This window comes from Somniosus microcephalus, chromosome 3, assembly GCF_052327205.1.
Source record: "Somniosus microcephalus isolate GS21.2 chromosome 3, FLI_Smic_1.0, whole genome shotgun sequence".
NCBI lineage: Eukaryota > Metazoa > Chordata > Chondrichthyes > Squaliformes > Somniosidae > Somniosus > Somniosus microcephalus.
In genome coordinates, this window is record NC_140989.1 from 147,553,514 (window position 1) to 147,569,512 (window position 15,999).

Consider the following 15,999-nt stretch of genomic DNA (forward strand, 5'->3'; position numbering starts at 1 on the left):
TTTTCTAACACTCCCTATACTAATTATTCCCTTCATTGTATAATCATGTTACAGGAAACTCTCATTTAAACGGCACCTAAATATCCAGAATTCTCTATTAACCGGCAAAATTCATACTCCGAAAACAACACCTCAATAACCGGAAATGTTGCTGAGTTCGAGTCTTCCGCGGTGGCCGAGTGGGGGTAGATCTCCAAACTGCCACTACTCGGCTTCTTGGCGCTGTCGAAGTCCGAACACCTCAATAACAGGAGTCTGACTTTCCCACGCTGCCGGTAGTCTCTTCCGATCCGCCATTTTTCTGTGTGTCTCCATCTTTATCGTGAATTATCTCCCCCATCTTGCATTATGGAATTCCCAAAAGTTGGCCCAAGCAAAAGATCAGTTTACACACCGGGCAGTATATTTGTCAGTTGAGCTATGAGGGAAGCCTACATTATAAGTTTTCATTTCAGTACTGTATACAGTCCTTTACTGTAAGTTTTGTTTTACTGTTAAGTAATTAAAGAGTTATGGATTACCCTCAACTGGCAGTACTGTACTTAATCAAGCATCTTCCACCATCCATTTAACACAACATTCTGTAGGTGAGTACCCAATTACTGTATACTGCACATTTGTTGATTTTTTAATTTTTGTTTGTTAAAAATAGCCTCGGTAGATAACCCTCTCCGTCATCCGGAATTTTTAATCAACCGGCACCATCCCGGTCCCGTCGGTGCCGGATACCAAAGAGTTTCCTGTATATTTGTCAGTATTCATGTTTTGTTGCTCACTTAGTAATCGTGAAGAATGGGCACGCAACATGAATTTTCACATCTGATGTGTGAAGTGCAGCATTTCAGAAATATTGGAATTCACTGTCTGTAATATCAAACAGTTGAATCCCATATTTAATTGTGTGCATTGGCAGTGGCTGCTGACCTCTTCTGATTTGGCAGGTTCATCTTATTTTAAATACTCCAAATCAGCTCTCTGCACAACCTGAGCCTTGTGCAGAGAGGCACGTGGATTGGGAGCATGCAGCCCTAAAAGGTATTGCTCCAACTTAAAGTGATGTGACTCCAGTCTTTAGAATTTCTGAAAATAGTTTCATACATATGTCATATTTTGGCGAAAGATAAAAAGGAGGGTGAAAGTGAATCCAATGGTGAGGCACAAAATGGAGTCTATTGACAAGTGGCAGAGTGGAGCAGCTCCTGATCCCATATTTCTGACTGGGGATGTCAACGTGCTTGAGGAGGCTCGCCCTGATTGGCACTCAAGGACATCCTCCCTGGAGGACAGCATTGCACCATGTGTGCCAGCCAAACTAAACATTGCCTACAGTACCTGGAAATACACGTGGGATAAGACTATTGCAATGTAAGACTAACAACCGTACCAGGTAGATGTCACATGCTGCAGTGTTCCACCATTATTGTTTGCCATCTTCCCATTCTTGCAGGATTTACAGTAATGATGCAGCATACAATAAAAACCATGCCACACTCTCATCTTCCAAGGCTTTAATTTGGACATGTGGTCGCAAGCAGTGACTCCCATAATGTTGTCCCATTTCCCAAAGTTATGGGTGGAAAAGGAATTAAGTGTTGGCTATGCTGACCAATGCATGTCATCTTTTTGATGCCTTTATGGTCAGCACTATACCAAGAGTGCTAGCTAGGACTTGGGCCATAGGCATAACAATTAGGGTTGCAAAGGGAAGTTTAGCTTGGGAATTTTGCCCAAAACACATGCTAGCATATAATAATTGGTTTTTTTTAAAAAGAATTTCACAGGTCCTCTTAAAATTACTAACTGAGATGGAATCTTAATTATTAAGGAATTTCTTAATCAATATATGTTTATCTTGACTTGTTTTAATAATTACAAGTTTTGTGTGTGACTGAACAAATGTGTCCTGATTGGGTGGATGAGCGATTAGCTCCCTCTATTGGTGATGATGGGTCATGCGTGCACAGGTCATGCTTCTATCACATGGAGCATCAGGAAAAATTTACTCACCCTGTTGCAATCGTGCTGATTGACTGCAGTTCGACACAGAGACGAATGCCCTTTATTTCTCTGCATAGAACAATGCCACGTTTACTGTCGGATGTGTGGAAGCATTTTACCCCAGGCATTAAAGATGGAAAGACTGTGTATATGTGCAAACACTGTACAAAGCCATATGTAAAGAATGCCACAAAGATGCAGCAGCATTTATCCAAATGCAACAACTTCACTCAAAGCTCACAGCAGTCAACCCAGAGTTCCTCTGCTTCCATTCAAGAAGATGATGGTTCACATTCAGCATCAGGCTCCTTTTCATCAGCAACTCCTGGCCCACTTGGAAGGTTCTTTGATACAATGGATAACCATAGCCAGAAGAATGCAGAGGAGTGCCTTGCTCGAGCTGTATATGCGACAGGCTTACCCCTTATGCTCACAGCCAATGTGTACTAGAAGAGATTTTTCAATGTTATTCGCCCTGCATACTGTCCTCCACACATGCTTTGTCTACTTATTTGCTGGAGGCTAGTATAACAGAGTCCAAGGAAAGCTCAAATAAATGATAGAGATGGCAGACTGTGTTGCAGTTATCTCAGATGAAAGCCTGTTTTTATTTGTATGGAACAGTATGTCTACTTTGATGACAAAGATAATATAAGGGTCAGAGACAAAAACCATCAGTGTGCAAAAAAACTATAAATTCCTGAAAATTCCCATGGAAAGTTTCCTCTTAAAAATTCCTGGAATTTTGCAACCCTAATAACAATTGAGGGCAGTGGTGATCTTGCTGGTAGTGCTTTTCCTATGTTGCAAGTGTCCTTGCTGCAGATGACAAAGCTCTGGCCTGGTGCCCTGGAGCAAGCTGAGGCAGTTCTCCTGCACAATGGGCAAGTAGATGTGCTAAGGGCTGCCAAATAGTCTAGGCCTGCTGATTTTCCTGCTTTCTCTACCCTAAAATTGGAAGTGATTTTAAACTGCTTGTGAAGGCGTTGGATCGGGTGGATGCGGGGAGGATGTTCCCGATGATGGGTGAAACTAGAACTAGGGGGCATAGTCTTAGAATAAGGGGCTGCTCTTTCAAAACTGAGATGAGGAGGAACTACTTCACTCAGAAGGTGGTAGTTCCATGGAATATGCTGCCCCAAAAAGCTGTAGAAGCTACATCATTACATAAATTTAAAACAAATAGACAGTTTCCTAGAAGTAAAGGGAATTAAGGGTTACGGGGAGCGGGCAGGAATTTGGACATGAGTCTAGGTTCGGATCGGTCATGGCCCTGTGGGTAGCGGAGCGGGCCCAGGGGCCGTGTAGCCTGATCCTGCTCCTATTTCTTATGTTTGTCTTGAGGAATGAACAAAAATAACTGCCAAAATTTCCCCCCAAAATTAATTTTTTATAATTTCAAATATGGGAAAATGGCCCAATGCAAACAGTGCACTATAAAGTTACTGTAAACATTATTTAAAAGAAACCTTCTAAAGGCTCTTTTGCCCATTGAAAATAGACACACGAATAAAAAGGAGGAAATCTGGCACAAGCCTAGGGAATTGAATGGTGTTCATTTAAAGATGTTTGCACTAAATCTGGGGCCTTAATAAGCCGTGTGCATGAAAACAAACACGAGCACTTCAGCTCACGAATAATAGAAGAGCAAGAAAATGAAACTCTGAAAGAAATTGGCAATGGGCATCCACTCCCAATTCTCACCTATCTGGGCCAGTTGTACACATGCTTTCCTAGCACACCAGACCCGGAAGGAGCCCTGTGTTGTACTAAAGTGCCTTAATTCTGTAATAGAGAAAATACCTGATAACTAAACGAAAGACGTCTGTCTTTCGGATGAGACATCAAACCAAGGCCCAATTTGCGCCCTCAGGTGGGTGTAAAAGATCCCATTGCATTATTTTGAAGAATAGCAGGGGAGTTCTCCCCAGTGCCTTGGGAAATATTTACCCCTCAATCAACATCACTAAAACCAATGATCTGATCTTTATCGCATTGCTGTTTGTGGGACCTTGCTGTTTGCAAATTGGCTGCCAAGTTTCCTACATTATAACAGTGACTGCACTTTGGAAGTACTTCATTGGCTGTAAAACGCTTTGGGATGTCCTGAGGTCATGAAAGCTGCTATATAAATGCAAGTTCTTTTTCTTTAAATTCATTCTCATGAATGGGATGAAATGTCTATCCTACTGTTTTCCCAGTGCGTGTATGTATGTATGTGTGCTGCAAGTGTTGGAATAATTTTGTTTTACGAAGAAGCCATTGTATACTTGTAATATATATCCCCAGTAGAATGCGTGTGATATCATTTATCAAAACCATATTACAGTATAGTTTTTAATTTGATGTAGAAATGCTGCTCAGGCTTTGAGGGTTAAATAATAGTTATTGAATTCAACTGCATTTTGCCACTTCAGTTCTTCATATTCCCTTTTTCTATAGCTAGGTAAAGTAGATGCGACACAGAGGTTTGGTCTCAATACACCTGGATTTTTATTTATAGCAAATTACAGGCTGAAGTGCAGCACAATAACAATATGAAATGAGTATATGAAGATGATGAGATCTGACATTTTTCATGAGTCTAGACCCAAACTGTTCTAATTTAATTTTTCATGCCTTTAAATCTGTATATCGTATAGCAATATAGAAGTACCACAATAGAAACATTTCCAGCAGCCTAAAACACACCACCAAGAGGACAACAAAAGACATTTGATACTGTGCAAGCAGCCTCTTCACTGCTGTTTATTTTTTTAATGATATATATGTGGCTTTCTAGTTTAAAAAAAATAAAACTGGTATAGCATTCGGTGCCTTGATAATCAAATAGACATTGCATTAACCTCTTTGACTCCCGTGCAGTTTCTCTGCCATTTTCTCCAATTCCAAGTCCATAGCTGCCAGATTTTCGAGCTCCTTCTCCTTTGGGGACAATGGAAAGCAATTTATTATTGGTATGGTAGCTTTTTCTTTGACTCTATTCAAGTATGGGCTAACAAAAACTTCACTGACTGCAGTACAGACAATATGATATTCTTCCAACAGTGTCATTGTATATTCTGAGACTCCTTAAGGGTTCTACAGCTCAATTATTTAACTGCCAAATTTTCTCCAAGCAAGCTACCAGCAATCACAATGCACTATAGAAGGCAATGTTCTTGTGGGTTTTACAAAGGAATAATTCATGAGGACTGGGAGGAGGGGGCATGTTTATTATGGGTTATGCTAATCTATCTAGTTAAGGTTTCATTTGTGAATAAGGAGTTATTTGCATGTTCAATTCAGGTGCACTTTACTCTGAGGTATTACTTTCGGCACAATTTGTACAACTAAATGTAAATTTTAATTCCATCCGCAAAACCTAGAAGGAATATTGTACATTTGGCCTGTTGTAAATTCAGAATGGTGAAACTATTCGGTAAATGCTCCAGGAACTCTCTTTGACTACTTATTCAAATGAATCCAAGTTTAGTTTTACCCCACAGAGTACTGACAGGTAACATATATATTCACCGACCTCGCCTGTCAAGTCCTTCTGGATCGCTCGTTTGGCGTTCCTGCAGAGTTCGTCAGAACAAGGACTTGTTTCAACATCAATGGAGACATCGCCCGCGTCCGCCCAACCTGCCCGTCACTCTGACAAGGCCTGCTGTTTCGCACGTCTCCACGGTCCTTCGCCTGACGGATACGTTTTATTCGCCACGACGTGTGTAAGGATCCGCTTACGACCAGCATCTACAGGCCTCGCCTGCCAAGTCGAGACAGCATGACCGCCGAGACCACCAGCTCGTCAGACCATCTCATCTTTGGACTTTCGTTAAAGCGAATTCTGGGGGGGCGCATGTGGCAGTTCCACCGGGTGTCCCTTACATATATAATGTACATAATTCACTTTAACCTAACTGTATGTATATTACTTACCTATTTGGGCCGTTGACCCTTTAACTTACCTGTTTGGGCCGTTGCCCCTTTAAGACGCGTCCTAATGCACTGATGTCACATGACGTACGCGTGGCGGCGGCCGGCCCGGCACGGCCGCCGGCGCAGCTCGGCCTACCGCACCCGTGACTTCGGCCGCATCGACCAGCCGCACTGCTGGGTGCCTCCTGCTCTCATGACTTCGGCCGCAACGGCCAGCCACAGCAATGCGCCGACGCAACGGCGCAGGTCACGTGACCACCCAAGCGTGGGCAAACGCGCTAACGTTACGACGCGGTCACGTGACCACACAAGCACAGGAAAACGCGGCCGAGCGTGATGACGTCATCACGCTCTCCACAGGACTGCGGACTCAGTCCTCGTGGCATCCCCGCTGGGGAAAGACCTACTTCACAGTGCTCCTGCATCCAGCTGCCTTACCTGCTGTACTTCGTCTGTTCTTGTAAATAAACAACTTCTAGATTGTTCTCCTGAAGTCGAACTCGATTATTTAGTAGTCATTCGTCCGATACCTACCTAGGTGAACACGAACTGCTACACCTCCCTGATTAAATAAGTCACATTGGTCATGTTTTGTAACTGAATGTTTTATTCCTTGGAACAGTTCTGTAAGAATTTTAATGATAATTAATCTGAAAGCATGTACACTGTAGCTGATTGTTTTTCTATAACCTTCAATGTAGCAAATTTCTGTGTTTCTAGTTATTAATCCAAGCATTCTGGAGAGAGAGAATTCTTATAGGAAATCATGCAAAATTTATTAAGGAAATTAAAAATTAGTTTTAAGTGTAATGACACATAACTACTCAGAAAGGAAAAGTAAGTGAACACTAACAGCATTTTACATTTGAATAACCACACTGTAAGTAAATACAGGTCTGTTTAAAAACCTGTGTGAGATTGACTAGAGAAACCGAAATGAGTATTATTGTTCTTTACTTAGTTAAATGAATTATATTTCTAAAGCATTAATGCAATATGTCTTTATCACTCATTTGTTTTGGTTCTTTGTTTCATATGTGTAATCAATAATGGACTGAAAATTGAGACAAATATTCAAAAGACTTAAATCATTACTCTTTAAAATCATAGAATCAGACAGTACAGGAAACTTTGGTTTATCCGGAGGTTGTATGCCCGGAAACCTCGATCTAACGGCAGAAATCAGCAGCTGTTTTAGTTAGGTATTTTTTCATCTAGCATTTTTTTTTTTTTAAACAGTCAGGCTCTGGAAAGCGTCTCTGTAGCTTAGCAACAGCTTCAGAGACGCTTCCAAGGTACGGGCCGAGTGTTTACAAGCTGTTGCTAAGCAACAGTGTTTGTTGTCAGATATGGAGATGAAAACCTCCGTATCCTTCAACATTAGCGCTGGTCTATCCGGAAGTTTTGATAGATCGGCAGCAGCTCGGTCCCGTCGGTGCCGGGTATCAGAACTTTTCCTGTACAGAGGAAGGCCATTCGGCCGACTGTGCCTGTGCCAGCTCTTTGAAAGAGCTATCCAATAAATCCCACTCCCCCTGCTCTTTCCCCATAGCCCTTCAAATTTTCCCTTTTCAATTATTTGTCCAATTCCCTTTTAAAAGTTATTATTGAATCTGCTTCCACCACCCTTTCAGGCAGTACATTCCGGATCATAACTCGCAGCATAAAAATGTTCTCCTCATCTCCCCTCTGGTTCTTTTTCCAATTATCTTAAATCTGTGTCCTCTGGTTACCGACCCTCCTGCCACTGGAAACAGTTTCTCCTTATTTATCCCTTCATGATTTTGAACACCTCTATCAAATTTCCTCTTAACCTTCTCTGCTCTAAGGAGAACAACCCCAGTTTCTCTACTCAATCCATGTAACTGAAGTCCCTCATCCTTGGTACCATTCTATTAAATCTCCTCTGCACCCTCTCTTAAGGCCTTGACACCCTTCCTAAAGTGTGGTGCCCAGAATTGGACACAGTACACCAGCTGGGACCTAACCAACCTCAGTCCTGAACTGCCCTTTTGCCAGTTTGTCCCCTAATTCTACAGCCGTGGTTTAACCCTGAAACAATACTACAGATTCTATCATCTCCCCCCTCTATGGGAGTCCCCTTCCCATTCCCCTACTTTCAAGGCTGGAGAGACCATCGTTTCCGCAGAGTTCGGTCCCTCTGCTCCATTTTCAGGGCCTGTTTGATTCCCTTGTGCCTCAGTGACCAAAGCTGAACTCAGTGTTCCAGGCGCAGCCTGAGTGGCGCATTGTACGACCTTGGACCTGCACTTGACTCAGCTCTCGGCACTGCTCAGCATTCGGTTCCCTTCTCCTCCCCCACCCCCCAAAATGGTTAATTTCATGAAATGTTATTGCCTTGAATTGTTCATCACATGTGTCTGGTCTTTTTGTTTTGGTTTATATACTGGAATACTAAGATGTCCCGATGGGCATTATGCAAAAATGGGTCTATTTGAATAGTCAGAAAATAAAATACATCTATCAATAAAAAGTATTGTTAAAATGCCCTCATCCTTCAAATCATCAAAAATCTGGCCTTTATTCTGGATAGGAAAAACTTCTGGGCTCCTTGCAGCGTTTATGCTTCAAGGAGCCCAGAAGTTACGAACTAAGTTATACTGAGTGTATTCCCCAAATGTATTCTTTAACTCTTTCCCTCTAAGTAAACAAGAACTTTAAATAGTTATCTTAAAACACAGCTTCATCCTAATGCTTTTCCTATTGCAGTTCTTTTTTAATTCTCTGGATGTGGGCGTCGCTGGCAATGCCGGCGTTTATTGCCCATCCCTAGTTGCTCTGAGAAGGTGGTGGGCCGCCATCTTGAAATGCTGCAGTCTGTGTGGTATTTCTTTTGTAGCAGCATAATACATCTGAGTGGCTTGCTAGGCTGTTTCAGAAGGCAGGTAAGAGTCAACCACATTGGTGTGGGACTGGAGTCACATATAGGCCAGACCGGGTAAGGAGTCGGGATGGCAGGTTTCCTTCTAGTTGGGTTTTTAAATGACAATCCGATAGAACCGTGTTCGCTTTTACTGGTAGCGTCTTTTTATTTCCAGATTTTTAAAATTCAATTCGAATTATTATACCGGGATTTGAATTCGCATTCTTCTGGATCATTAGTCCAGGCCTCTGGATTACTAGTGCAGTAACATAACCACTACACTATCATACCCCCATTACAAAATAATTTGTTGACAATTTAAATAGAACTTTTAAGAAAAATAATTTGAAAAAAATGATCCTTGGTAGATCAGACGATGCCGCTACCTTCTATTCTGTGTTCAATAACTTCAAAAATAACTGGCGGAGATAAAAATGCTTTGCCCTTGTGCGATCAAGGTCACCTTGCAATCAGTTATCTGCTTGTCTATTTTACCTCCGACAAGTAACCTCTTCCTTCACCTGCTGCCCCATCCAAATGCATGTTATCCTTCAGAAAATACTTTTCATCTTTTTCAATTTTGGGGGAGGGAAGTGAAAGAAAGGGTGAATATTTGTTCATGTGAAGATGATGGATGTTATTATCAGCATCAAATTTCCCAGTTCTAGAATATACTAGGCAGATACAGAGAAAGGTTTCTCCTATCCACTCCCAACAATGTGCCTTTAGCTTCAGGCTCAAAGACACCAGTATGATATTTCCATTTTTCACACCAGCCATCCCTGTTGAGGGTGACTGCCAATTGGTACTGAATTGTATGTAGTTTTGTGCTGGAGGACTGCCAGCAGTAGGAGCTGAGTTGAGATTGTGTTTTATTAAGCTCACTTACAACCTGCAATGAAAGGACACTTTCAGCCCATTAGTTGGAACTACATTCAAACACTGGGCCCACTGGAAGTAAAATAATTGTGTTTTAAAACACTGCATTTCCCAGTCTTCAATGGTGCTCTCTTTTTAATATCTATATCTTATTGAAAATCTTGCAGATGGCATGCACTTCATGTCCACAAATCATACATCTGTTGTGTATGTACCTTTTAAGGGAAGAACTGGTTTTAGACTGCAGTACCGGCAGTGACCACCCCTGTATAAAAGGCCCTAGCAGGCTTCTGTATTTCAGTCTGATGTTGCCCTCCTGTTTAGTAAAGTACCTGTTAAACTGTTCTCCCGAAGTCCGTGTATTATTGAGGCGCGGACTTTACAGTGGCGACGAGTAAGTTCGAACTCACCTGCAGTGTGGCATCATCTCACGGGGATCTCGCCCTGAGAGGAGGTTTCTTGGAGGTCGTAGTCTGAGCAACGGGCGTCGACCGTGGGCAACCGCCCAAAGAATTCATCGGTGTTCGGAGAATTGCGGGAGAGACTGTGGAGAGCTGTGCTTGGCTCCCCAGTTAAGGTGTTCCAGCAAATTGTGCTGGTAGCAGGTAGTGCGCTGACCCTTCCGGACTGCGGCGGGCTCAAGCTCGATCGAGCGGCTCTACAAAACGGGCCGCGCAGCGTCGCCGGGAAAAGAAAACGAGAGAGGGTGGAGCGCACAGGGCGCGGTCGGTGCTCAAGAACCGGGCAGCGGAGAGAAAATAAACGGGGGGGAAGGAAAGCGAGATGCGCCAAAGCCGCGGGTCACCGCCATTACCCCGTAGAACGTTAGGAGCAGCGCGGCAGCAAGGGGAAGAAGGAAAAGCGCGGGAGGCGCCATTTTATCCCGTTGGGGAAGAAGGAAAAGCGCGGGAGGCGCCATTTTATTCCATTGGGGAAGAAGAAAAAGCGCGGGAGGCACCATTTTAAATTACCCAAGATGCCAAAAAGCGTCAGTATCACTGCTTTCGACAACGAGGTAGAAGACTGGACCACGTATGTGGAAAGAATTGAAGTGTACTGCAAGGCAAATGAGGTGGCCAATGGAAAGAGGGCGTCGGTATTATTGAATTTGATGGGCGCGAGTACGTACGGCCTATTGCGGAATTTAGTTACCCCAGCTAAACCAATGGAGAAAAGTTTTGAGGAGATTGTTAATACCTTACAGGAACACCTAAACCCTACACCGCTGCTGATAGCAGAAAGATTAAAGTTCCATAAAAGAAACCAGCACAAAGATGAGAGCAATGCTGGCTATCTTACGGAACTACGCAAGTTATCGAAGCACTGCCAGTTTGGATCAGGACTGGCAGACACCTTGCGGGATAAGTTTGTCTGCGGGCTCCAGAGTGAAGGAACCCAGAAACGACTACTTTCAAAAAAGGACCTGACGCTAGAACAGGCTTTCAGCGTGGCAGTATCCTACGAAGCAGCAGCACGGGGAGCTGCAGAAATACAACAGAAACCACAAGAATACAGCGCTAACGAAATGGCGTATGGAGCAGAAAAGTGCTATCGCTGCGGCAGAACAACCCATGAGCAGAAGGACTGCTGGTTTAAGGACAAAGCATGCAGGCAATGCGGAAAAATGGGACATATAGCAAGAGTTTGCAGGTCGGGAAAGAAAACCAACACGACAAGAACTACTAAAGAACAGTACAGGAAAGTAAAGAAACTGACAGACAGTAGTTCGGAAGATCAGGAGAGTGATAAGGACTCCGGGAGCAGGAGACTAAGTTGTCTAAAGTTACACAACGTGATCGCAAAGGAAGATCACCGAACCATTTGGGTCACCCTCATGATAGCAGGGTCCCCAGTAAAGATGGAATTGGACACAGGATCAGCCCTAACTGTCATGAATCGACGAGACTATGAGTGGCTATTCTCACACACACCCTTAAAGGACATGTCCATTGTATTGAAGACAGACACGGGGCAAAAGGTCTACCCCAGAGGAAAAATAAGGGTGCTAGTTAAATATAACGGCAAGGAAACACAGAAACTATATATGTATATACTACAAGATGGAGGACCACCATTATTGGGACGTGAATGGATCCAAAAAATACAATTGGATTGGCATTCCATTCTGGCGCTAACTGTGACTGACAAAAAGGATGATGACGTCGCACCTGGACATCTGTCACGAATTCTATCTGACGCGGAGGAGGTGTTCCAACAAGGACTTGGGACTCTAAAAGGAGTAAAGGCAACCATAAAGATTGAGGATAACTCAAACCCAAAATTTTTCAAGGCTAGACCGGTGCCATACACGATCCGCCCAGCCGTTGAAGCTGAACTGGAGAGTCTGGAGCGTTCGGGTGTGCTGTCCAAGGTGGACTGGAGCGAGTGGGCCACACCCATCATTCCTGTAATGAAGAAAGCATTGAGCAGCACACCTGGGGAGCCAAAGAAGGTTCGCATTCGTGGGGACTTCAAGGTGACTGTGAACCCAGTCCTGCACACAGTACAGTATCCACTTCCGCGGATAGAAGTTATTTTCGCCTCACTATCTGGAGGGAAACATTTTACAAAGATTGAGCTGGCCCAAGCGTATCTACAAATGGAGGTGGAAGAAGCATCTAGAAAATACCTCACGATAAACACTCACAAAGGCCTTTACCAGTACAATCGACTGGTATTCGGGGTAGCATCCGCCCCGGCTATTTGGCAGAGGGCAATGGAACAAGTCCTGCAAGGGATCCCGGGGACCCAGTGTTATTTGGACGACATCCTGGTTACGGACGAAAATGACAATGAACACCTTGCCAACCTGGAGCAGGTGCTCACGAGATTACAGGAATATGGGCTACGAGCCAACCGCCCCAAATGCGAGTTCTTCAGGAGACAAATCTCGTATTGTGGCCACATGATTGATGAAGGGTTGCATAAGTCGCCGGACAAGATTGAGGCTGTAGTCAAGGCTCCAGCACCGGAAAATGTGTCCCAACTGAGGTCGTTCCTCGGGTTGGTGAACTACTACCATAAGTTCTTGCCGAATTTATCTACAATTCTGCACCCACTGAACGCCCTGCTGCAAACTGGAGTGACATGGAAATGGAGTGATGAGTGTAGGCTTGCCTTTCAGGAATGTAAATGCCTAATCACTTCAAAAGAAGTATTGGCCCACTACAACCCAACACTACCGATTCGGTTGGCATGTGATTCGTCGCCCTACGGCATTGGAGCGGTACTGTCACACAAATTCCATGACGGTTCAGAGAGGCCAATAGCCTTTGCGTCACGCTCGCTAACCTCAGCCGAGCGTAACTACGCCCAGATTGACAGGGAGGCCCTCAGCCTGGTGTGGGGGGTGAAGAAGTTCAATCACTATCTGCACGGGCAGAAATTCACCCTACTGACTGATCATCAACCCCTGGTCTCAATTTTTAACCCAAAGAAGGGCGTTCCGGTGATGACGGCGCAACGGCTGCAAAGGTGGTCACTTTTTCTAGGGGCACATCAGTATGACATAGAGTACAAAGGTACGAAACAACATGGAAACGCTGATGGGCTGTCGCGCCTACCGTTGCCTACGGCGGAAGAAGCACCTGCAGTGGACCCGGTGGAGATATTCCATGCGACCATAGTCGAATGTTTGCCTGTTACAAACTCGAGTATAGAGAAGGAAACCCGAAATGACCCGACACTCTCTTGGGTCTACGATTTGACGGTGAAGGGATGGCCAGCATATGGCGACTCACTGTTGCCAGCATTCTCGCCAAGGAGAGAACAGCTGTCAGTGTGCCGGGGAACCTTGATGTGTGGATCCCGAGTAGTAATTCCACCCAAGTTGAGAGATAGAGTCCTCAATGAGCTTCATGAGGGTCATCTGGGAGGGGTAAAAATGAAGAGCCTAGCCAGGGCGTTTGTGTGGTGACCGGGAATCGATAAAGAAATCGAGGATATGACCAAGAGATGCACAGGATGCCAGAAGGTCCAAAATGCTCCACCACAGGCCCCGCTACATCCATGGGAGTGGCCCTCATCTCCATGGCAATGGGTACACATTGATTTTGCTGGTCCATTTATGGACTCAATGTTTCTAATCGCTGTGGACGCCCATTCGAAATGGCCAGAGGTCATTAAAATGTCCTCCACCACCACAGAGAAAACTATTGCAGTCCTAAGGACCATTTTCGCCAGGAATGGGTTGCCAGAACAGATTTGCTCCGACAATGGGCCACAGTTTGTGTCTGTGGATTTCCGGAGGTTCCTGAAGAATAATGGGGTGAAACATTACACACCTGCCCCATATCATCCAGCCACAAATGGATTGGCTGAGAGGTTTGTTCAGACCTTTAAAAAGGCCATAAAGGCAATGTATAATGACGACATACCACTACAACACAAGGTGGATAGTTTCTTGTTTGCTTACCGGAATGCGACACATGCAGTAACCAACCAAGCTCCAGCCGTACTGTTCTTCAACCGAAGGCTAAGATGTCGCCTGGATTTGCTCAAACCAAACATAAGACGAGATGTTGAGGATAAGCAATTCCAGCACATAAATGAGAAGCCAACCCGGAGCTTCAAGGTAGGGCAACCAGTCTTGGCCCGCGACTACCGAACAGAAAAATGGCAGCCAGGAACGATATGCACACAGCAGGGACCACTAATGTACACAGTGGACGTTGGAGAGAGCATTGTGAGGCGCCATGCTGACCAGATTCTAGAGTCACAGGAACAAGCCAAACCTGTACCACGAGAAGGTGCACCTGGTAATCAACCTGAAGTACAGATTGCGTCTACCTCAGAAGCAGTGGATTGGAAGCTGACGAACCAACCAGTGACCATGAACCAGAATCAGCTTCGCCGCAAGAACAGGATACTCGAGAAAGGCGCTATCCAGTCAGGATCAGGAAGCCTCTTCAAAGACTGAACTTATAAATGATTATTTCAGTTGATGTATATAATATCCAGAAAGTTGTAATTAGTTATTATTTAGTTGTTAAATGAATGTTATATACTGTTTATCTAAAAGGGGAGGAATTGTTGTGTATGTACCTTTAAGGGAAGAACTGGTTTTAGACTGCAGTACCGGCAGTGACCACCCCTGTATAAAAGGCCCTAGCAGGCTTCTGTATTTCAGTCTGACATTGCCCTCCTGTTCAGTAAAGTACCTGTTAAACTGTTCTCCCGAAGTCCGTGTATTATTGAGGCGCGGACTTTACAACATCCTGTTCTGATTTTTTGTCAATCTTTTCTGTCAACATTTACCATAGTAAATTGCGATGTCAAAATTTCTTATTCAATTTTGCTCTATCAACTTTCACAATAGTTGCAGGTTTTGGCCACTGGGTGGCGGCATGGAACGAGTTTCCGAGTCGCCCAACTCTCGCTATCTTGTATGTCTAATATTCATTAACTGACCATGGGCATTGCATTTACTAGCATCTTTTATATCTTATGTGCAGTTTTAATCTCTTCATTGTTTACAGCCATTACAGGATGGAAAACAGTGCAGTCCATTCTCCAAAGTATATAATAATCATACCTTTGCAAGAAAACAATAAGAACTAATGCCAGTTAAATCTACATTCCATACTTTATCCTGTGTTGAGCAGTTTTACCTACAAGTCTCAGAGGATAATTTCATTTCTGTAAACTAAAGAGTATTGCGAGCACCATCTGAACTTACATATCCCAATCCTGATCAATTGATGCCATATGGCCTCAGCTAGCTTTTGCTAAAATATTCCAGTTAGTATTTTATTATATTTTATCTCCCTACCACCCCCATAATTTTTTCTGGCCTCTAATCTTTCATGGTTCTATATATGTTACCAGCATTCATGTTGGAAGATAATGATGAATTCTCAAATAATGTAACAATTACCATAACATGTACTTTATATTCTGTAAATTGCAGAACAATTGAGCAATTTTTTTTTTATTCGTTCATGGGATGTGGGCGTCACTGGCAAGGCCAGTATTTATTGCCCATCCCTAATTGCCCTTGAGAAGGTGGTGGTGAGCCGCCTTCTTGAACTGTTGCAGTCCGTGTGGTGAAGATGCTCCTACAGTGCTGTTAGGGAGGGAGTTCCAGGATTTTGACCCAGCAACGATGAGGGAACGGCGATAGACTTCTAAGTCAGGATGGTGTGTGACTTGGAGGGGAACTTGGAGGTGGTTTTCAAAATTGCAACCTCAATTTTCCTATTTTAATGAGCACTTCAGCCTTCGTCAATGTTAGGAAGGGTGATTTCATTTATTTAATATACTAGCAGATCTCCTGTGATGATGAACATGGTGAGTGTTTTATAACAATATGGGTA

The 15,999-nt window shown here is 43.8% G+C and overlaps 1 protein-coding gene across 1 annotated transcript in view; it reads right to left on the reverse strand.

The window, feature by feature from the left end:
- Positions 1-4,467: 4,467 nt before the first annotated feature.
- Positions 4,468-15,999, reverse strand: part of chgb (chromogranin B) — a 30,389-nt gene continuing 18,857 nt past the window's right edge. Inside the window, exon 5 of the mRNA XM_085981727.1 lies at positions 4,468-4,923. Coding sequence (XP_085837853.1) covers positions 4,840-4,923 — 84 coding nt within the window. The 3' untranslated portion in view covers positions 4,468-4,839. The remainder of the gene's footprint in view (positions 4,924-15,999) is intronic.